Here is a 24204-nt window from a genome sequence, read left to right as displayed (position 1 = left end):
AGGTGTATTGTTGAGTCGTCTCCTTGTACATAATAGCAACTTCGAAAATACATGTGCACAAATGAGAGTTGACTCCAGATAACAACACTACAGGAAACCTATACATGTTGGTCTTATATGTGCTATCAAATAGACATCACCAAACTGTTCGTACTCGGCTCTCGAAATCCCGTCACACCAAAAAATTCTTGTAAGTGCACAGTTTGCGTCGACACTGTGCAGGTACTTAATGATTTATCTTTTACCTTCATGTCTTTAAGTAGACCCAACAGAGTGTTCGCACCCCCTCTTTCAATCCTTTTCAACCTTTCCCCATTCACGTAGTTGTACGTGTCCTTCTGATTAAATAGATGTGTTTCACTCCCTGCACACGCTTCATCTAAAAATCAATAACATGATTGGGTTTCAACCCAACATCTGTCATTAATTCCAACACATATTTTGTTCCTTTGCTCAATAATCTGCACGCAATATGTAATCATGTAAGTATACAGTGGATTCAGTTTATAGTGCAAGTTTGGGACATAAAAAATATATCATAACATTACGCAAGGATACCAATAAAAAAGTAAAACTGGAATGATTAGATTACATATTGCCACGTAGAATATGACTCGTATTGGGAGTTTCAAGGCAGTACCTGTGAGCGGGATTGAATGTAGTCACTTTGTATCTTCCGGTAGAATGATCAAGTGCAATACATAATTTGGCATGGCATCCACACCGCGTCTCGTCTTTCGGTGCACGCAATCGATCATAATCCTTAATGTGTGTCACGATACCCAGCTCGAGAGCAAACCCAAACCCTATTCATAATGATGTTTGAATTTTTATTTTTTTCTTTTCAAAGAGTACTTGAGAATGTCAAACCCTGTTAACTGACCGTACCTAAAATAATATTGATGGGCTTCATGTACATCAGTAAAGATTAAAGACATCATGCGTTTAATTAATTTCAGACGATTATCGTTCTCGTCAATGTCTCCGGTATTGCCCGTAAATTGAAATTCATAACACTTTCATTTTCGTATTCAAGATTCCTTTGCGAATCACAATTTGAAGACCTTCGATCCTTATTAGAATAAAAATATGGGATTAAAGGAAGAAAATATTAAGGATTTCGACAAACCCTTATTATTGAAATACAGGTAGCATACTTAATTCTTCGGAATTAGACATTCTTGAATAAGCTATATATTCTGAAGAAATAGTGTAACGATGCACTACTTCAAATTTGTAGCAAAGCAAGAATAAATTAATGGATCGAAAAAAAATGATGAAGAACTTAATTAATCGTGAAACCGTAAGCCCAAATTTCGAAGATGAAGATGGAAAACGTATTTTATTTGAAAATAGATTAGGGGATAAATCAGCATTATTAGAAAATAATATTAATTAGTTTTTATTACGTTTGTGTATAAGGGTGTTATGAACTTTAAAAAAAACATTAATAAATAAATTAAAATTTTATAAAAAATATAAAGGCCAAAATTGACATTTCGTTAGGAATTTATAATTGCCGATTATTGTGAAATAATAACTGATCAAGGGTATTTACGACAATACATAAATGAGGAAAAAATAGGTTGTGTTGCTAGGACACGTGTCACCGTTTGGAGGGGTATCTCATATAAGTCGTGTTGTTGGGATTTTACTGTAGACAAGCCCAATAATTTAATCAAATATGCGGTTCAAATCCACTGGCGTGTAAATAACCAGGTGTAACATCTAACTCTTCATTATATTATGAATTGTTATTATTGAAGTTAACAGGTGCAATCAAACGAGAAAGGTTACAATTGGTATAGTAATGCATTTTTGTAGATGAATTAATTTGCAAACTACTAACAAAAATTATTGGAAATAAGAATCTTTAATTTCTCATTCATCTTAATAAAACACGCATCTTTCTCCCTCCGAATATTCCACATATTCCATCTTTGCGCTACCCCCAGTAGAGTTGCTGCATCAATATAAAGTTATAAACAATATGAATTACATAATTAATTAATTAATTTAAATGGCGAACAAATTCAAATTAAATCACACCTGCTGTTGTCCATGTCAGCATCTATAGCATCTTCGCCTTGGCCATCTTCCTGCGGCAACGATTTACGACGGGCTAAATTTCGTTAAAATTTTGTGAGTTTTACGGAAATAAATTTCAAAAAAATTTAATGAAGAAAATAATATTCTCGTAATGACGAACCTCCGGTAACCGAGTTTCCGGTGGCCTGTCTTGAAACTGTACACTAGGAGCATGCTCGAGTCTAGAGAGATTATCGAGGATTCTCACTCTTAGTTTATCGATCATTTCACGAGAATTTTTATTGTCCATGATACGTTGAGGCTCGTGAAGTTTGAAATTCGGTCCGAAATAGTCAATATTTTTATCAGCTACTGGTAATTTATCATCAATCTCAACTCCAACCGCTACTCCTGTCTGTGAAAACCGAAAAAAAAAATTCGTAAAAAAAATTCGAAAAAAAAAAAAATCGAGCAAATATATAATAATATATATATAGTTAAACCTCTATAAATTAATACGGTCGAGACTAGCAAAATTCTATTAATTTAGCGAATTATTAAATTATTGAACTAATAATTTAGTAGGTTTTTGCCGAGTCGGGATCAGAAAAAACTATTATTTAAGCGAGGTTATTAATTTAACGAGGTTCTATTGAATACCTCATAGCACCAACATCGAGCGACATTACGTAAAGTGTAACCACCGCCACCGAGCAAAAGAAGTGGTACATTATAAGATCTCATATACTTAACACACTCTGCATGGCCTTTAACGGTGAGATTAAAGCGCCCTAATCGGTCTCCCGATAAAGAGTCGGCCCCACATTGCAACACAACTGCTTCGGGTCTATAAACTTCCATTACTTTACTCATTATCGGCTTAAACAGCAACTGGTAGCTCTCGTCGTCGATTCCCTCGTGTAACGGAATATTCACAGAATAATATTTGCCCTCCCCGTATCCAATATCTAGAATATGTCCGGTGCCGGGAAAATAGTTTCCGAATTTATGAAATGAAACAGTCATCACTCTGTCGGTTGTGTAAAATGCCTCCTCCACACCGTCGCCGTGGTGAACGTCGATGTCGACGTATAAAACACGCTGCAATTAATTAGTAGTGTTACGTAAAAATCGAATTTCGCAGGTAACCGAATACAATTAGTAGTGTTACGTAAAAATTGAATTTCGCAAGTAATCGAATGCAATTAGTAGTGTTACGTAAAAAATAATTTCGCAAGTAATCGAATGTAATTTGCAGTCTTACGTAAAAATTGAATTTTGCAAGTAATCGAATTTTAAGATTAAATAACCTCATGAAAATCCAACTCTATTTTTATCGGAGTAACCAAACAACATATATAGTTCAATTATTTAATTAATCATGGCTAATCTTACCAACCGAATGTTGCCTTTAACTTCTTATCACCAAAACGGTGATTCTTGAAAACGTTACAAAAAAAAAAGTCTCAACAGAACGAACATTTTCAACGACACTAACTGGCCTCGTAATAATAGGCGTAAATTTTTCGATAATAACCTCAAAATTAGGGAAAACCATAATATAACGTACCTGATGATTTGCGAGGAGTTCAAGAATCGCCAGCACAATGTCGTTCACATAGCAAAAACCCGAAGCCCCGCATTTCTTGGCATGGTGCAGCCCGCCCGCCCAATTAACTGCGATATCCGAAAGCCCGTTATTCAACCGAACCGCTCCGGAAATCGACCCGCCCGCATAGCTCCGGCAGTAGGAGTAAAGGCCGTCGAAAACAGGGCAATCAAACGCTCCCAAATTGAACCTCTTCAGCTGCAATAAATGCTCCTTCTGATTTTCCGGAGTGACTCTTTTCAAGAAATCCACATAATCATCGGCATGGAAACTGTGAAGATCCGTTTCTCGAGCTGGAACGGGTTTGAATACTTGCATGTGTTGGAGTAAATCGTAATTTTTTAGGAGAGAGAAAGTCATCGCCGTTCTGTATGGCCTCATCGGGTGGCCAATTCCGTAATAGTAATTTCCGATATCGGGATCGTGGAAATAGCACACTTTTCGTTTCGACCCGTCTGGTCCGGACGGCAAAGAATTACCGCCGGTATTCATTTTTTTTTTTTTACTGTTTCTTCCAAATGTATAACTTTTACCAGAGAAGATCAAAACTGAAAAAAATAAATCAAAACAAATCCCAAAAAAGAAGAATTACAGAAATACCATAAACAATATTAGGGTAAAAAAGGTTCAAGAAAATTTAAAGAAAAGGAGATGAATACAAACTGTATTGAACTACTCTTGCATCTGAATATCAACTCTTGCATGCGCATGCAATCGACAGAAAAAGTTTTCGATTCCTAACGGGAAATTCAGAGGAAGCTCGATTTTTTTCTGGAAAAAAAATAGAAAAAGAAAAAAAGAAATGGAGCGAAAATCAAACAGAAAATCTAAGTATACAAAATATGCTGATTCAAATAACGGTAATTAGTTATAGGTATATTAAACATAAAATAGAATTCTTCACATGAGAGATTTGATATTTCATAACTACATTCTTGTTATTAATTATTTAGCACTTTTAATTGAAAACATCTCTCTCTCTCTCTCTTATATATATATATATATATTCATGGGATATAATGATTTTTTAATTTTTTTAATTCAAATCTTACAAATGGGAAAAAGAGGGAGGTTTTAGCAAGCGCTACCCATGTGAAATGACTAATTGCCGGATAAACTCCTATATAAAAGCAATTGACATGGACCGCCCTATATCCCAAAGTCAGAGCCGCTTGCCCCCCTATCGCCAAAAATCGTGTGATGCACGCGCATTTGGTGCGGCTTGTTGTTATTTTTTTGACATTTATTAGCATGAAAAGTCGGATATATCCCTCACCTGTCTTATTTCTACTCTCCCTCTCACCATTTCTCCTATGTATTCTTCATACTTCTGAAGATAGAAACCGGTCTTCAAATTTTCCCAATTTGGAGATCTTTAATTTTTGGTTCAACACTAGAAAATTTGTCGTCGTTTTACTGATTAAAGGGATTAGGGGCCTTGGATTTTCCCCAATTTCTAAAACTTGGCATTTTGAGAAATTATGTCTTCTCGCACCTTAGCAGCAATATGAGAAGCAAAAATTGCAAGCAACATATGGATTTGAGGTATCCATTCACGCCACTCTGTTCGTGCAAAATGAAAGCCACTATAAGGGTTGTTGAAAACCCAACCAAACTAACAACAGGTTAGTTGTATTATTCTTGCGAGTTTCGTCGATGCAATTTTTTTCATTGGTGTGTCCCGGATCGAGCAACTTGGGAACCTATTGGGACAGCCGTACATTATCGAAATTGGGAATATGTTGAGCAAGATTTGCCGAATGAAATTGACGAGTTTGGTGAAGTTATTTCAAAACGATCCAATGTTGCTACAAATAATGAAAATAATTAATATTATCGAATTATGTTGCAAATCGCATTGGTTATATGCGTAGCTTTGTTCGTCATAATATTGGTTCTGTTAATGAAGATTTGAAGTGGGATGATTGGGATGTGCATTGTTTATATGCGTAGCTTTGTTCGTCATAATTTTGGTTCTGTTAATGAAGATTTGAAGTGGGATAATTGGGATGTTTTCTTAGTTTGTTTTCTTAGTTTGAGATGTTGTACTGTAGTATTGTCCTTCATCGATGTAATATTGACAATGTTGTCATTTGTTCAAACATTATTGGTAATGTATCAATTTAGTATTGACAATGTCATGTTATTTGTGCAATTTATCAATGTCATTTTCATAATTTTTTTTTCGTTTTTTTGCAACTTTCTGTATATCTTCCCCTCCACTGTTTTCAACCACAGATGATCCAACAATCAATCAACCACCAACAATCCAACCAGTTCAGCAAGTAACAACAATTAAGATCCAACCAATATTCACCAACAACAATCAAAAGATTCAATACTTAATATGTTCAAAAGAGACAGGCAGCAATATTTATCATGAAAAGGCTGTTACAAAATTTACTCAAATAACAATTTGAGCATCAAAACATGTTCACTGTTCCAGCATTCTAAAAACAAAAACAACATTAATATGTTCAAAAGAGACTGTCAATATTCATCAAAAAGCTGTTACAAAATGTACTCAAATAACATTCTGAGCATCAAAACATGTTCAAAAATATTGTTCTAACATTTAAATCTTCCACATTCTTTTCTTCTTTGCCTCCTTGATATTGTTAATGACTTTGGATATTTGAGGCTTCCTTATTCTTTTACGTGCGTTTCCACCTGAAGGAGCAGAGGGTGGTGCAGATGCAAAAAAGGTGCTGAAGGAGCACATGGTGGTGCTAATGGAGCTTAGGGGGGAGCTGGTGGCTTTGACCTTGGTTTGTTGAACTTCTTACATTTTCCTAACAATACTTCATTTCTTCTTTCAACATATACCTAAATAATAATCAGTAAGGTAATATTAATGTTGCAAAACAATAATAAAGTGAACATGAGTTGCACTTTATTTAAAAATTTATAAAATTAACACTAATTGTAACCTTTCCTTCTTGTGGAGGTGCAGCAGATGGACCTGCAACAAATGGCATTGTTCTTGCATTTGAATTTGCAACAGATGGACCTGCCCTTACACTTGATTGTGCAACAAATGGAGTTGGACTTGACCTTACCCTTAGTTGTGCAACAAATGGAGTTGTCCTTGACTGTGCAACAGATCTAGGTGTTGTTTGATGTACAACAAAAGGAGATACATATGGAGGTGCAGAAGGTGTTGTTTGACTGGAAAATTGAGGAGCATTTTGAAAATTTTGCACTTCCTCATTTCTAGGATTTTCCTGTCACAAACAAACAGACACACACATTAAAATCTTGTTGTAAGAATTATAAGCATATAAAATCACAATAACTACATTTACCTTGTACAACTTGGACCTTGGATTTGTTTGATTTTTACGTGATCCCCGATTATGACCTCGTTCTAGGCAATTTTGATAAGTATGTGTTAGACCTTTTCTGTAAGAAGTCCTATAAACCTCATCTGGTGCTTTCCTTCTCAATTTTGTTGGTCTCCCAGCCTTCCTTTTGTACTTTGGAGCACCAAGTGGCTCATAAGAAGTTTTGATGTAATCTTTGGGTCCATGTACAACATGTATCATGTAGTTATGCACCTTCAAATATGTTTCCTTCTTGTAACAAGAGTCCACATAATCTTCAACCCTATACCTTCTTTCAACAATGCATGCCCATGCATGATGGCATGGATAACCATTCAGCAGAAACAGACCACATGTACATGTTTTCTTGCCCAAGTCAACAACATATCTATCTGGAAATGAATCAACTTCAAACTCTTCCCTTCCACAAAACCTTGGAAAACAGTTTCTGGATAATTTTTTGCTCTTGTTGATTTTCTTTAAAATATTAGGACAAATTTGTCCTTCTATTTCTCCATTCCAGCTCTCTTTATCTGAATTCTAGTGGTCAATCTGGTCCTGATCCATTCAAACATGCTTATGATGGGCTTATCACTGGCTTCAAGTACGTAGTTGTTGAAGGACTCACACAAATTGTTTACCAACGCATCAGTATTGCCATTTGTTGAGAAATGGCTTCTAGCTCAATGACAAGGGGGGTATATTTCTCAAGTACTCTGCTGCAGATATCTCAAGTTTTGGTATTTGAAACATATATGACTCAAACTCATTTATGCCCAGTTGAAGCAGCCTTCCACAACATGGTTTTCAAGTCCAATGAAGACCACCTTTACTTGAAGTTCTGATAGATGTGCCTCACACAAAATCTGTGAGCACAACCAGGGGCAAGATCCTTTATAGTCTCTAGGAATCATTTTTTCCTATCAAAGATGAAAGTCCACTTTTGTTCTTCAACTCCTCCAATTTCATCAAGCTGGTTCACCTGTACTTGCAATTTATTCTTCATAAATTACTCCTTCACTTGCAATTTCACCTTCAAAAGTTTCCCTTTCACTTGCAAGCTCCTCTTCAAAGCTGCATTTCCCTTGCCTTCAATTTCCTCATCATATTCTGGTTCATTTGTCCTTGCATTTTCTTCATTTTCATCACCAGCCCTGCCATTTTGTTGAACTTCATCCCCATCCCATGCATTTTCTTCAAATTCATCCCTAACCCTTGCATTTTTTCTTGTATATAGATAGATAGTAGCACAATTCACATTCTACAAATTTCACACTTATAACTAGGGGTGCAAGTTTTATTCATTCCGACTTCTGAAATTTTGATTTCCCGATTTTTCAAATTTTTTTGGATTCAAATTGGAATTATATAAGAAAAATTTAGAATTTCCGATTTCCGGTCCGATTTAATATCCAAAATTAATTCCAAAAAAATCCGATTATTTTCCTAAAAATACACCTATAAATAATATATGTTATATACTACTTATTTTAAGTTTTTTTTTATGAAATAATAATTAGATTTATATTGAATTGTTGTTAGAAGTTTTATTGGATATTATTATGTGGTTTATATTTATCTATTTTTCAACTGAAATTATAGTTAATTAGTTTTACTTTGTCGACGTGGATGTTCTTATTTTTTAAAATTTATGAAATTTTCAGAAAATTTCCGCTAATTTTCAGAAAATTTCCGCTAATTTGAAAATTTTCAGAAGACTTGTGTGATTTTCGAAAATTTTCCAAAATTTCTAGGCCTTTTAGAATTGGAATGAATTTTTAAATTGCGAAAATTTTGAAATTGAAATTGGAATTGATTTGTTCTTCCGAAAACTTTTAAAAAAATTCCGAAAAAACTAATTCCGATCCGACCCATTTCAGCCCTACTTATAACGCATGAGCACCTTCTATATACTACGCAATAACAGGTACTAAATTTACATCATTACATAAAATCCAAATAAACTCAATTATGAACTATTCTATATGACAAATATTTACATTATCTTTAATACCACTCACTGAACCATAACTTTTATCATATACATATATATATATAATCTCAAACAAACTCCCCCTTTAGTTAGTTACACCTTAATTTGCAAATAAAGAAATGACTATCTTGCTTGTGACAATTGTATAGCTTCTTGATCATGAGTAGAATCTTCACCCCAAAGAAACTTGTGTGGCATTATTGAAAATTCTTGAATCCTCACTTGTTCAAGATGCTCCCACTCTGCCCACCTCTCAGCCAAACCAACTCCCTCAAGCATGCTCACAACTTCCGCCATTCTCGGTCGATCTTCCGGTGAACTTTGCGTGCAAAGCATCGCCACTTGGAGTATCGTCTCAACTTCTTTCCCCTCGTAGTTTTTCAAATTACCATCCAATATGTCCTCGATCCGCTTCTCCCTCAGTAACTTCTTGATCTAAAATCACATAAGAATTAGAAAAAAATTAAATTAAATTAAATCGGTGAACAAGCCTCGGTTTCGGTTTCAAATTCAGGTTTCGGGTTTCGAGTTTCGAATTTTCGGGTTTCGAACTTCGGATTTTCAGGTTTAAATAATTGAAATTTATTTGATGTTTGGTTAGTCCAATGTAACTTTCATATCGGCCTAGAAATTGGAAAATTGGGTCACGAATAAGATGTCAAATATCATATTTCGTTAATTTTATTTCAGCAACCAAACGAGGCTTAAGAGTAACCGCAAATAGTCCTAAAAACGAGACAAAGTTGAAACTTACATGATCAAGAAGAAGAACATCCTCCTCTTCTTCGAGTCGAGAGAAGTCTATTGCACGTTGTCCCGTAACTAATTCAAGAAGTGTTATACCATAACCAAACACATCCGTTTTCTCTGACGATTTTCCAGTAGACAAATACTCGGGGGCAATATGTCCCATTGTTCCACGTACTTGAGTCGTCACGTGGGTCACTTTCGCGTCAACTAATTTGGCCAATCCGAAATCTCCAAGAACAGCTTCAAATTCATCACTGAGAAGAATATTTGCAGCCTTCATATCACGGTGAATGATCTTCGGTTCGCAATGCTCGTGCAGGTACTCTAGGCCATGTGCCGTACCGAAAGCTATCCGTTTTCTCGTTGGCCAATCGAGCCCTTTCTCTCCCGGTTTTAAATCTGCCGAATTCAGGAAAAACAAATATTGGATAATTAAAAACAATATAGAGAAAGACACACAAAATCACATATATAGTAATGTATCCTTAGTTATTTTCGGGTTTATTGCATTTAGCGCCCATCCGTTTATTCTAACTGTTAAAAAAAAAAACTCCCGTCTTATAAATATTAGCGAAAACCCCCTATGATGCAATTTCTTTTTAGGGGTTGTGTGCTAAAAAGGTTAATGGTTTTCGCTAATATTTATAACACGGAGAGTTTTTTAGCAATTCGATATAACACAGGGTTCTGAAGGCAATAAACTTAATTAGATGGTTACTTGAAAATAGACAATTGTACCTCTAAGGCGATACGCAACGCTGAGATTCTGCATGAACGGATAAACGAGAATTCTCTCGGTCGAGGTCGTACAAAATCCGATCAAACGGAGGAGGTTCTTGTGGACCGCGATACTTATCAAGTGAACCTCCCTCATAAAAGCCGCCTCGCCTCCGGGACTATGGTAGTCCATGAGGCGTTTAACCGCAACTCTAGTGTTGTCCACCAACACCCCTCGGTACACTTTACCGTAACCCCCTTGCCCGATTATGTTACTTTCGCTGAAATTATCCGTCGATAGCTGCATTTCGCGGAACGAGAACCTTCTTATCTGTCCAAACGAAATCTTGCACTCATCTTCCCCTATAATCCGATTGTGAGTAATTCGCAATTATTTATTAAAATCGAAAACGTTGAATTAATTAAAAAAAAAAATAGGAAGTGGAGATGACATTTCGTAATTTACCGGCCACATCGACGAATACATCTTGCTTGAGTTTATGCACGCGATGGAATCGGTATCCGAAGAATGCACCGAGCAAGAGGAGAGAGAATGCGCCGACGCTTGCTATCGTAACAAGAATTTGAACTTTGGAGTTTCTTTTAGAAACTGCATTAATATACATCAATTGATTTAGTTTCTTTCTTTTTTTTTTTATTGTTAATTTTTTGCAATTATTATTATTATTAGTAATCTATAAGCAAACCTGGAACAGAGGAGCTTGAAATACAGGGCTGCTTTAAATTGTTGTCGCACGTCAGATGAGTCGCCGTAAAGCTGATACGTTAAATCCCGATGAAAAAAAAATAATCACAAGATTATGCTTAATCACGTTGAAATCGACAAGATTAGATACATTTGAATGAACTGAAATAAGCCATCGTACTTGAAAGTCGGTATCGAGAACAGCTGTTGAGGAATTTTTCCGGTGAAATCATTGGACGAAAGGTCCCTGCATGTAATAAAAAAAAATCTCGAGACTTATAAACACAAATAAAATAACCGGCGAAAACACGTAGATTAATTACAGAATTAATAATTCTTACAATTCGATTAGGCCAGTTACGTTTACTAGTGATTCGGGTATAGATCCGCTTAAGTGGTTTCCTCTCACAACCCTAATGCAGATATTCGTCACTTAAGTATATAAATATATACGTCGAACGTAAATACGAATTACGAATTTCATGCAACCTGTTCGATAGTTGTAAGAATGAATATATTTTGTTTTCTGGACTTACAAATGTTTAAGGTTGGAAAGTCGACCCCACGAAGATGGAATAGAGCCGTTGAAATTATTGTGCGCCAAATTCAAATTCTGCAGATTCGACATGCTGCTTAGAGAATCGGGTAGGCCGCCCGATAGACTGTTATGCTGTAAATCCCTGAATGCACGAAAGAATCTCGTCACCTTTCGAAAATAGTAATCTTGTACAAATTTCGACAAACATTATTTTTTTTTTTCGAAAAGACTAATACATAAAATTAAAATTAAAATTAAAATTAAACGTCTCGCTTCGCATCACATACAAGCTAACGAGAAACTTCAATCTGGTAATCGATGGTGAGAGTGTGCCCGTAAATCCGATGGACGGAAAGCTTCTGCAGAAGTCGAAGCATCGATAAACTAAATAATCAGAAAGTATATGTACTTGATTCATGAGAACTGGAGAATTAACTATAGAGTATTAGTTTTCATTTTTTTTCGTTTTAGGGTAAATTACGAAAATCCACCTGGACTTAGGATAAATTACAGAACACACCCCTACCTATCCTAATTACCAAAATTTCCGTCTTACACCGACCCCCTTACGGTATGATTGTTTACGTAATCTGTTTGATTCTAGAAAATATTCCCCCAAAAATGCCGATATAAAACTGCAGACGTCGACATAATGAAGGTAGCCATGCACATTGTTTAAAAAATTGCATATATATATGCTATGATGCTTCATTTATAGCAATCGAAGAAGTCTGACTTCGAAGAAAAGAAGTTATTGTAGAGGATATAACAAGGCCACTTAAACTTAAGAGGCTCTTAGGGGTAGAATCGGCATTTTTTGGGGAATATTTTCTAAAAACAAAACGATCACGTTAAAAATCACACTGTAAGGGGGACAGTGAAAGACGGAAACAAACGTTTGGGGGGTTTTGGTATTTACAGATAGGTGGAGGTGGTTTTCGTAATTTAGTCTAACTTCAGGGATTTTTTGTAATTTACCAAAAAAAAAAAAAAGAGAAGCTTAGAGAAAAATGGAAAGAGGATACTAACAGTGAAACAACACTTCCATTAATACAAGTAACATGAGACCAACTGAAACAAGGGCTCACAAAATGACTATCCCAATCCTTTATTTTATCGTTCGAGTCTTTCAGAGCTGTTAGAAACTCGATTAAAGCCTCACCTGAAAATTTAAAAAAAAACATCAAGAGAAATTCGACCAATTTCTCTTATCTAAAATCCTATCGTATGTATGATTCATTAAATAATAAAAAAAAAAATTAATACGAAACCTTCAATATTAGGTTGATTTGAGGCACCACAAATGAGAGGCAGTAGTAACACGAGAAGACGAAGAAGAAGAAGAAAGTCGATCGATGAATTGAGAGAGAGACGAGTGGCAGAATCGGCTTTAGCCATGTTATTTCCTCTGTTTTCCTAAGCAAATACCGATTGAATTCTTTCAGGTGATTGTGAGTATTCAAACCTTAAACACGAGAAGAAAAAAATAAAAAATTGATGTGAAGTGCAAAATGTAGCAAGAAAAATCGATAGAGAATCAACAACCAAATTCGTAACAATTTCAGCACTCATTCGAATAAACGATTGAATTCTTCAGGGAAAAAAAATATATATATCCCCGATGTTCGAACGAGCGATTTTCATGTTAATCTCACGACAATAATACGAACCAACGAGTGTTAAAGACGATCATGACTATAATACGACCTTTTTTTTTGACAAACAAGAAACAAGAAGACAAGAGCAGCTTGCAATACTATAACAAGAACCATTACTCAGTATGACAAGTGCAACTTACAACATACGAGAAAAAAAAGAAAAAAAAAACGATCGAAGGAACATAAGTGCACCCAAAATCCGGAAAACCCGCAGCTTTAATACATACGCAAATGAAATTATCTGCTAAAAGTATCACACAAGCATGCAAAACCCTTCATACTCTTAGTAGAGTTGTTACTTAAAGAATATAAAAAAAATTAAAGAAGAAAATAAAACATGCTTAAATTCTTGAATACATAGAAAATAGAAAGAAAGCTGACCTTGTTTACCAAAATTTATTGAAGAATAGAATAAGACATTAATAAATACAAGGAGCTTAAGACAAAAGGCCAATTACTAGAATCAATAATTATCCAACAATGCTAATGTCTTAGTGTTAAGGACCTACAAAGCATTCATTAAAAAGGCAAGAGATGGGAAAAAAAGAAGGTGCTTTATAAAAAAGCAATATATATATATATATATATATATATATATATATATATATATATATATATATATATATATATATATATATATATGGGGGAAAATTGAGTTTCGTAGATGCTACACGTTATGAAATATATTGGATGATTTGATACAATCGATTTACATATATATACACTTAAACCTCTATAGATTAATACAGTCCTTACCAGCTATAAATTCAATTAATTTAGCGAAATATTAATTTAACAAAATAGTTTTTAGCACGTTCCTTCGAGTCGGGACCGGAAAAACATATTATTTAAATGAGGTTCTACTGTACATGTGAATGTGTGCAGAATGTGCAGTTAAAGTTATCAATACGCGTGTACGATTAGATCTTATCTAATAAAATTTATCAGGTGTAGCATCGAACATAGTTGATAATTCAAAATTATTGAAAAGGGAAAAATTGAAGGGAGTGTAATTGAATTGTTTAGTGGTGTGGTGAATGAGAATCCCACTACTAATACACAAAAATAAATTAAATGCTATATTTCTTTGTTCTCCAATATAGACTTTCAATTACAAAGATAAGATGCTTTAGAAGCAATCAATGAGCATAAAATTAGGCTCTCTTTTTGCCATGACTGTATTATTCCATGTTTAGAGCACATCTACTTTTCTTTTATTTTTTTTTTTCTTTTTTCTTTTTTTTCTTCTTCTTTTTAATTGGATAATGATCAAGTCATACAATGTAACTATACATGAAAACTTATGTGTGAAGATTGAAGCCATTATGTGAATATACTTACAATTAAGGATCAATGGTGTAATTGCAAAACCCTATCATGTGTTTTTTTTTATTGTTTAAAATTTTATGGCAAATTTCCTAGCATCTTATTACATTCACAAATTTAATTTTCTAAAATTTTGAAATGGAATTTCTTTTTGAATCACCGAAAAGTTTTTGTAATTTTAAAATTTATATAAATTTATATATATCTCCTATTAGTTTCAATTCTATAACTATTGTGTATTTTTTTTCTCTTATAAAAAAATTATTATATTTATTCGGTTGTTATAATTGTTTTGAGGTAGGATAAGTGTACAAGTTTGTACATACAAAGTTACAAGTATTTTTTTAGATTTTTACATTCATTTACTTTTTAATAATTTTTATATTATCTTTTGGTTTTAAGTTTCTTTAATATTTTATTAATAATTTTCATAATTTGTTGATTTGTTCAAAATAAAATAACATTTGTAGTGTTTAGCAATTTGTAAAAGTATAGAGAGTTTTACAACTCACTCAAAATGATTACTTGTCATTTCTATTTAAAAAAATGCATAAAAAAGTCAGATCCAGTACGGAGGCTTATTTTAACTTACATCTGGTGAGATATATCATGTATAATCTCACTGTACACGTGTATTATGGCCATTTATTTTTAAACATATGTACATGTTTATGTATGTGATTATTTATAGAGCTAAGGTCATGTAACACATGTTAAAATTCACTAGGTATAGGATCTCAGAATCCGTGCTAGAGGTACAAAGTTTGCTTCAATTGATCTTTCTAATTTGACTGCAATTGGTACTAGATTTTCACTACTTCATTTGTTCCTAATTAACTATCGCTTTTCAGTTTTGCAAAAAAATTAAGAATATCAATAACTTTGTCTCGATTTTAGGACAAACACATTAAAAGTACTCAAGTAACTTTGATCATTTACTGATATGATATAAGAGAGCTAATACTTAGAGTTGGATTAATAATGTTAAAACATGAAATCATCCATTTAACTGACTAGTAATATGAAATAATTTTTTTCTTCTTCTAAAAAGACAGTTATTATAGAACTTAGACAGTTATTATAGAACAGATGGAATAATAAACATAACGGTAAATATTTTCTGACCCTTTGACCAACAAAGAGGTACTCAGAACAATAAACCAATATTCGATATCTCAAATATTGGACCGATTGTCTCGCAATCGATCGGTCGGACCAAATTAATTTCTTTTTATATTGTATATATGAATAATGAAAAATATCATATTTTAAAGTTTATAAATAACTACATGTATATAATAAAAATTACATGATGTTGGCACACAAAATGTAGTATGGGTGATGGAATCATCTACTCCTGCATATGGGGGTGAACCAAACCAAACAAAAAGATTTGAGTCAAAAGGAAAATTGAAGGTAGTGCGGCAAAAAAGAAAATTGCATGATCTATAATATAATATTTAATTAATCAAAAGGCATATTTTGGTGCTTCCAAAATTCTCAAGTGTGTGTAACAATTGGGGGAACCGAAAATGAGAGCCACTTTCTTCAATTTGCCGTCACTATTATATTCACATGCAACTTGTATTTTATTTTTAAAACCTTTTGACTATGCTTCGAATTAATTAATTAAATAACTTACTTTCATAGGATTGGTTGATTAAATTAAATTTTGTTAGTGACAAATTAAACGTGGCAACTTGACAAGTATTTTAATTATTAATTATTTGATATTGCACCCAGGAAACACACAAGGTGATATTAACTGTTAATCTGATCATAATCACACACATACCTATGCGCATGTATGTTTATTAGGTGGTTATTTAACCGTATTCATGATTAAAAATCACCCGATGGTATAGCATCTCAATAACAGTAGTTTTTGGCCCACATAGCGTCAATGCCAGCATGCCTGGTATTAGACATATCTGCGGGTCCCAACATGCTAGGACACAGGTCCGATCGATCTACCAGGTCTTGGGTCCCCCATTCATGAGTGTCGGGTCGGTTCTTCCGGCTCCTGGATATTATCTTTTTTTTTTCTTTTTCTTCTTTTTTTTTTTTTTTTTTTTTTTTTTTTTTTTAATTTAAACAGTTCAGTTTTAGTGGGAAAATGCCCAATTAGCTTAGGTCCAATTCAAAAAAATTAAAAATCCCAAAAACCCGAAAGCAATTTGCAAAACCACAATCATATTAAATTCACATGAATCATTTACACTATACTAATAAATTAAATATTAGTAAAAAAGAAAATTGTTTTTTTTTCTCTCAATAATATATACAGGAGAACCTCCATAAATTAATACTCGATAAATTAATAACTTCGATTAAATAATAGTTTCTCCTGGTCCCGACTCGGTGAAAACAAGTTAAAATATTAACTCGATACTTTATAGAGGTTTAAATGTAGTTTATTATTGACCTAATTAGAGTATTATTCGACTATTTTAGTGTGCATGTTAGCTATATATATAATTTTGGAAACAACTAAAAATCTTACGATTTACGATTTGAATTTTTGATAAATCGATTCGCAACTTGATTTTTGATAACTATTCTACCTAGTCGTTTTATTTTTAAATTGTTTGGTTGTCAAATTAATTAATTGATTTGTTTCCGCCCAATGGTTAGGGCATGTTCCATTCACCCATGGACCTGGGTTCGAACCCCAACAACACAATTTGGGGCCTACATTGGGTGGTCTGGGTTCAACGGGTCGGGTCGGTGGGTTTAACGAGAAATACAAATAAATATTCCTAAAAATAACACAAATCAATAAATTTTAGAGGGATGGTACGCATCTAAGAAATAATGCCAAACAACGAGATATCGGCGGACTTGGCCCCCACCTCGACCGGCTAGAGTTGTGAGGCCACCGGGACTACCAATAATTCCCCGGCCACCACGACTCGTGCAGGGCCGGTCCGGCATATTTTGAGGCCCTGGGCGAAATAATAAAAGTGTCATTAAGTAATACGGAGGTTCGGAGGCAGCGCGCTCGATTTTTTTCCCGATATTTTAATGTGGATAAAGATTTATTAATATATGTTTCATTATAGAATAAATATATTGCATATTTGGATTAGAATTTATTTCTTTTAAGAAAAAAATTTAGAAAAGTATATAATAATTTATTTAATTTTAAAAAACATATTCATAAAAACTATATTTATTCTATTGATAAAATTAAAATAAATATTTTAATGTCATATGCTATAACTGTTTTACTAATTATTCTAAATTTTAATTTTGAGAAAACATATTTAGCAATTCTTTTGTACGATAATCTCATATTTATGTTATATATTCAATAATATTCAATTCTACTATTAATAAATGAATTTTTTTCTTATTATAAATATTATTCAGCTAGTAAATTTAATTATTTTTGGATAAATTCAACATGATAATAATTAAATTTATATAAAATAAAATAAGTAACATTAAAAATATATATAATATATATGAAAAAATTCAGATTTTTGGGCCCTTACTAGAAATGGGCCCTGGGCGTGGGCCCTGCTCGCCCCACCCCAGGGCCGGCCCTGGACTCGTGTTGTGAGGCCACCTAGCTCGCCGGTATCAAAAATTTATATCTATAGTGGGGGAAAAGAAGCTTGATTTGATTGATATTAAATAAAAGAAAAAAAAAAAACTTATTAACCTAATTATATGTTGCCAAAATTTTAATTTAAAACAATAAAGTAAGTTGAACTATTGCTCTAAGTTGCATTATGAGGTATAGTAAAAAAAATCCTTTGTTTTTTTTATGTACCCCTGTTAATGTATTTAGCAGTGTTCATTCGATAAAATCATAATGAATTTTACCGAGAACTCGGTAATTTAAAAATTTCATACCGATTTCAAGTCAAGTGAATCACCTTAAAAATCATGTTGTTTTTTGGTTTAGTCATAGTACGATATCTCCTCCATGGAAAATAGTCTAATTATATTCTCATTCACGTAACACAATTTCCATATAATTAATTAATTATAAATAAGATTACCTGGGTAAGCCCAATTGTCATTTTGGCCCAAGTCCAATAATAGACACTTAGCATATTATAATATTAAATAATTCATAAGTTCAAATCAAAGTTAATTTTATACAACTCCTCACTGGAGATGACTTTTCTTTTAGAGACGTTGAGTATCAAAGCGAGTCTCTAAAATAAAATTTGAAAACAAATTCTACTAATTGCTTCATTTAGCTTGCCCCAACTAACGCATGCATTCAAGATTCATCATCGATTTTACGATATTCAACACATGTACTATCGTCTTCATCTCTTTCGATAAAATTTCTCATAGTACTTACATTTCAGAAATTTTGGGGAATAAGGAGAGGGGGTTTACTATATAACCAAATCGTGTTCTATAAAAGAAAACAACAAAGAGGATGAAAGCGAATAATAATTTATTTTTGAATCAAATACTAATGATAAATTTTTTTGAAACAACAAAGTTATTTTTTTAATCTTATTTAAGAAATAAGGGCTCAAAAATAATTATGTTATCTTTATGTATAAAAGTAAGAAATGTAGGTAACATAAGAAATTCTAAAGGCATATTTATAAAAAGTTAAAATTCATTATTATTATATTATTATTTTTTTCATCTCTTAATTTCCATCCTTTTTTCTCCAATGGCATTCATAGCAAATCAGATTTGCAAATCAACTAAGAAAATCCTGATCCAGTCCGATAGTTTTTTTTCTTTTTTCTTTTTAAAATTTTGCAATTTCTTTGTAAACAATTTATTTTGTGGTTAACATTCACTTAAAATGTTAATTATTTCTAACGAATAAAAAATAAATGGAAAAACGTATCAACATTTATTGAAGTCGGGTGATTTGATTAATTTTTTTTTATTATTTAGTATTTTCTTTTTATTGGAATTTGTGTGATCGTAATTTCACAACTAATTATTTCAATATTGTGTAGTTCTTTTAATGCAATTCCATTACTATGTATTTAAATGTTCTTCATTTTTGCAATGCTACCCGTCGTCCGTGCATCACACGGGAATAAATTATTAGTAAAGTTAAATCAAATAAATAATAGCAGTGTATAATAAATAGTAACAAAATTGTTTGGGCGTTAAATATTTGCAGGTTGGGGACCATATATATAATTATATATGCCTTTGTCGTGTATCTTCAGAAATAGCCTAGTGTTAGTGCATAATTGTATATACAATGGCAACAATTCTTGTAATTGGTAAATTAAGATGATAATTATTACTGATTGAATTGTCATGCACATACAATACTAGTTACTTATTAAATAATAGATATAGGTAAATTCTAAATCATTGATGTATATAGTATTTTTTGGATTTATATATATTGTACGATTAGAATTGTTTGAATCCAAAAATTATGATAATAATTGTGGGATAATTTTTTCCAACTAGTGAATTTTCCCAATCAGAAAATGAAAATGATGTTTTTAGCCTCTTCATACTCCACTTTTGAATATCTTCACATGAATTATTAACAAGAGGCAAAAAAATAAAAAAAAAAAAAAAAATAATCTTTTTTTGTTCGAAAAAAATATTCCCACACACAAAATGTATTTCCCAAAATTGTTAAAAATTAAAATGCTTGTTGTTATCTCACTGAATTCCTCGGGAAATTCTATGCTACACCTGGTGAATATAACCGGACACCCTAATTAATAAGATTCCCACTACGGGTTCAGTTATGACCCAATGAGTTTTAGAAATAAAATTATAAAATAAATAAAAAATGACACATGTCAAGAAAGAAGCCACCCGGTGAAAATCACCGGGTGTAGCATCGTATTCCCCGAATTCCTCTGTGATTTAATTTAACGGGGAGTAATAAATAGTAGTTATGTGTGTGTGTGTGTTTGTTTTAATTTATATTATTTTAATTAGAATATACATATACATATAAACATATACTGATATACATATACATATAATATATGGTCTTTTCCTTATGCTATTATTTTATGGAATAGATCATAAAATAATTTAAGGGTTTACAATGCTATCCAAATCCCTCGTAAACTTTTAGCCAAGATTGGTATTTAATTTTGGTTCTAACACTGCATATATTTGCTTGAATAATTTGTTTATTATTTACTTTTTTGAGAAAATATGCTTGAATAATTTATAAATGTTGCAACGATCACAAAAGAATAAAAAGTGAATACATATGAGTATATTAACTGAAATGTTACATGTCGTTTCAATTTTACTAATGTCATTTTGACTTCAAACCTGATTTTGACATATTTCTATTTTGATTTTGGCAAAATTCGAAACACGGAAACTGTAGTCTTTTGGTTTAGCTTTCTAATCGAATTTAAATCCGTTAGATTGGATGCCGTGTGACAAAGGTTATACATGAATGAGTCACATTTTGAATTTTAGATACCTCAATACATCAAAGTTGTGGGCAATATCCATTGATTTATGTATATCTTTCTCGTCCGACATCCAATTTTGGTGATTCAAGTTGGATTAGAAAATTAACTCAGAATACTACAAATTCTATTTTTCGGGTTTTGCAAAATTTGGAATTAAAACTGATCAAAATCACGTTTGAAATTGTAACGGTATTATTAAAGCTCGAACGACATTTATCCCATCCGGTATATTAATTATACATAATTATTTTGCTCCTTCAAACCTAATTATTTTATTTTCTATTGCTACTCTCTATATGGTGACAAGTGCCAACCTAACTACTTTCCCTTTTTGTTCCTCGCTAAAAATCATTTATTCCCATTTTTTTTTTTTTTTTTTTTTCCACACGTATTTACTAAAGAATAAATAAAAGTTATATATGTCTACAGACTACATCTTGCATGTATATATTATATAGCAGTATGTAAATATAGCACTCGTGGTTGGTAAGCTAATTATATTCAATCTACCAAATAATTGACATAATAATAGTATACTGTCTATGATTACATATATTAGGTAAAATAAAATAAAATTGAGTATTTATATATATATATATATATATATATATATATATATATATATATATATATATATATATATATATATATATCTGTAGCACTAGGTTTACTTGATATAGTTTCAACAACCATCCCGTGACTAGGGTTAAGCCGTGACGCAATATTGATTATTGAAAAATGACCTAATTCTTTTGATCATTTTCTATACATTATTGGAAATATTATTACACATCTTTAATTTATTCAATTATGTATCCTCACATAGCTATTGATATAATCTCTCTATATAAATACACAATTCACCCCCATAGTGAAATATCCATAGCAAAGCACTAAATACAAAACACACACACACACACACATGCACAATGTCTTCATCTCACCATAACAACTTCTCATTCTCTTCAATGGCCATAACCCTAGTTCTTGCCTTCTCAATCCTCTTCGTTTCTCCATCCGTATCCACTTCCCGGACCTTACTCGATCACCCCGATGCGAAAACTGGCTTTCAGGTAACCCTAAAACACGTCGATCACGGCGGCAACTTCACCAAACTAGAGCTCTTACAACGTGCGATGAAGCGAGGAAGAAAGAGGATCGAGAGGATCCATTTGATGGCCCTAGCCTCATCCGATGCCACCATCGACGCCCCCGTTCATGCCGAAAACGGCGACTTTCAGATGGACTTGGCGATCGGAACCCCGCCGGAAAAATACTCCGCCATACTCGACACCGGAAGTGACTTAATTTGGACACAATGCCAGCCTTGCACGGATTGCTACCCCCAACCAACCCCGATTTTCGATCCGTCGGATTCGTTCACCTTCTCCAACGTCTCGTGCACTAGCCATGTCTGCCTTGCTCTCCCTGAGCGGTCTTGCAGTGCCGACTCGAACTGCGAGTATGAGTACGCTTACGGCGGTGGTGCGTTCACACGAGGCGTTATGGCGACAGAAACATTCACGTTCGGCAACGTTTCGGTCCCGGACATAGCTTTCGGGTGTGGACATGACAACGAGGGCTACTTCGACAACGCCGCCGGGATCGTCGGAATGGGCCGGGGCGAATTGTCGTTGGTTTCCCAGCTCAACGAACCCGAATTCTCGTATTGCCTACCGTCATTTGGCTCGACCAAGACTAGCACCCTCTTGATTGGGTCTCAAGCAAATTATCAAATCAACAAAACAACCCCAATGATCAGAAACCCTAAAATCCCTACTTTCTACTATCTTTCACTCGAAGGGATAACTATCGGCGACAAACTTTTGCCAATCGATCCATCAAATTTCGCACTAGGAAAAAATGGGAGTGGGGGGATGATAATCGACTCGGGCACGACTTTCACTTTTCTCGAGCATACCGCTTTCGATATAGTCAAGAACGAGTTGATCAAGCAGATAAAGTTGCCGGTGGTCGATCCGAGAGAGACCGGCCTCGATTTGTGCTTTAACATAACGTCCGTGGGCCCCGATTTCAAGGTGCCTAAGTTCGTTTTCCATTTCGAAGGTGCCGATTTGGAGTTGCCACGCGAGAATTACATTATTGCTGATTCGAGTGGTACTGTGGCTTGTTTTACTATGCTAGGATCATATGGGATGTCCTTATTTGGTAATGTGCAACAACAGAATATTCTAGTGATCTATGATCTTGCTAAAGAGAGTATCTCGTTTGTACCAACTCAGTGTGACAAGTTGTGAAAATAATATTAATTACCATTTAAATAAAAGAAATTCATTTCGTTTATATTTGCTTATTCTGCCTCAAATTTATTAAAATTAAAATTAAAATTATATTTTAAAAAAATAGATTTTTAATCATTTTTTTTGGATATGGACTTCTCTTAAAGAGAAACTGGATAAAAGTTGAAGCTTATAAAAAAAATAATAATATAGAAATTATATTTGCGGTTGGATTTTAAATTTCAAAATATTATTAAAAAATCGGATTAATTTACCAAAACTATAGTTATATATCAATATTAATTCATATTTATATGATGTATTTAAGATTTATGTGAATAAATGGACATGATTTTATTTATAGAATGAGAAATAAGGAGATATGATTAAGAAAATATTTCATAACTCTCGAAGTTTTATATTTTATAAAGATAAATGCTATTTTTTTTTTCGAAAAACGATTGGAGTTTTCAATTTGTTTTTGAAAATATTGAAATTATATGAGAATATTGAATTAGTTATTTGTTTGTAATCCAAACTGAAATCGATCAATCGGTTCCAAAAGAAAAAAAAATAATGGAGTTTTATGTTTTTTATCCGATTTCAACCCCGGCTGCTCTAACTTAGTCAACAAGATCATAACGAATAGGCATGACCGCATGACTGCTACTCATTAGCAATTTTTGGGAAATATTCACCCGAATGAAAAAGATCCTGTGAAAAATCACACCGTAAGGGGGTCGGTGTAAGACGAAAACAAACGTCGGGAGGATTTTGGTAACTGCGGATATGTGAGGGAGTTTTTCATAATTTAGCATAAGTTCAGGGTTTTTTTTGCAATTTACCCAAATAATTATGTTTTTTTCCTTATAGTCATTGAAACGTATTTTCACTTTTTACTATTTAATGTAATAA

At 33.2% G+C, this 24204-nt stretch overlaps 3 protein-coding genes and 1 pseudogene across 5 annotated transcripts; 1 reads left to right on the top strand and 3 right to left on the bottom strand.

Moving 5' to 3' along the window:
- Positions 1–1781: 1781 nt before the first annotated feature.
- LOC105972180 (histone deacetylase 19) lies at positions 1782–4461 on the bottom strand. Its single transcript, XM_088826329.1, has 6 exons — positions 4301–4461; positions 3599–4185; positions 2689–3129; positions 2210–2443; positions 2050–2099; positions 1782–1963 (listed from the first exon to the last, which is right to left on the bottom strand). The coding sequence occupies exons 2-6, from the start codon at positions 4127–4129 to the stop codon at positions 1891–1893; spliced, it is 1329 nt and encodes a 442-aa protein (XP_088682455.1). The 5' UTR covers positions 4130–4185; positions 4301–4461; the 3' UTR covers positions 1782–1890.
- A 2403-nt stretch (positions 4462–6864) lies between these two features.
- On the bottom strand, positions 6865–7596 carry LOC148766268 (uncharacterized; annotated as a pseudogene).
- Positions 7597–8909: 1313 nt separating this feature from the next.
- On the bottom strand, positions 8910–13874 carry LOC105959880 (Leucine-rich repeat protein kinase family protein). Of its 3 annotated transcripts, none has more exons than XM_088826327.1 (12): positions 13704–13874; positions 12936–13129; positions 12694–12826; positions 11952–12023; positions 11663–11806; positions 11468–11539; positions 11308–11373; positions 11128–11198; positions 10887–11030; positions 10442–10783; positions 9708–10102; positions 8910–9388 (listed from the first exon to the last, which is right to left on the bottom strand). In XM_088826327.1, exons 2-12 carry the CDS (start codon positions 13060–13062, stop codon positions 9077–9079), a joined length of 1878 nt encoding a protein of 625 aa, XP_088682453.1. In that variant the 5' UTR covers positions 13063–13129; positions 13704–13874; the 3' UTR covers positions 8910–9076. The 3 variants fall into 3 exon arrangements, with proteins under 3 accessions (XP_088682453.1, XP_012839497.2, XP_088682454.1); XM_012984043.2 differs by having other exon boundaries at positions 12936–13080; positions 13704–13860; XM_088826328.1 differs by lacking the exon at positions 11468–11539.
- Positions 13875–21718: 7844 nt separating this feature from the next.
- On the top strand, positions 21719–23353 carry LOC105959874 (aspartic proteinase nepenthesin-1). Its single transcript, XM_012984037.2, has one exon. The coding sequence runs from the start codon at positions 21979–21981 to the stop codon at positions 23305–23307; it is 1329 nt and encodes a 442-aa protein (XP_012839491.2). The 5' UTR covers positions 21719–21978; the 3' UTR covers positions 23308–23353.
- Positions 23354–24204: the final 851 nt, after the last annotated feature.

The sequence above is a fragment of the Erythranthe guttata genome, chromosome 12 (genome assembly GCF_056151865.1).
Source record: "Erythranthe guttata isolate IM_541 chromosome 12, IM_541, whole genome shotgun sequence".
Taxonomy (NCBI): Eukaryota; Viridiplantae; Streptophyta; class Magnoliopsida; order Lamiales; family Phrymaceae; genus Erythranthe; species Erythranthe guttata.
This window is presented reverse-complemented; position numbering and strand designations above follow the sequence as displayed.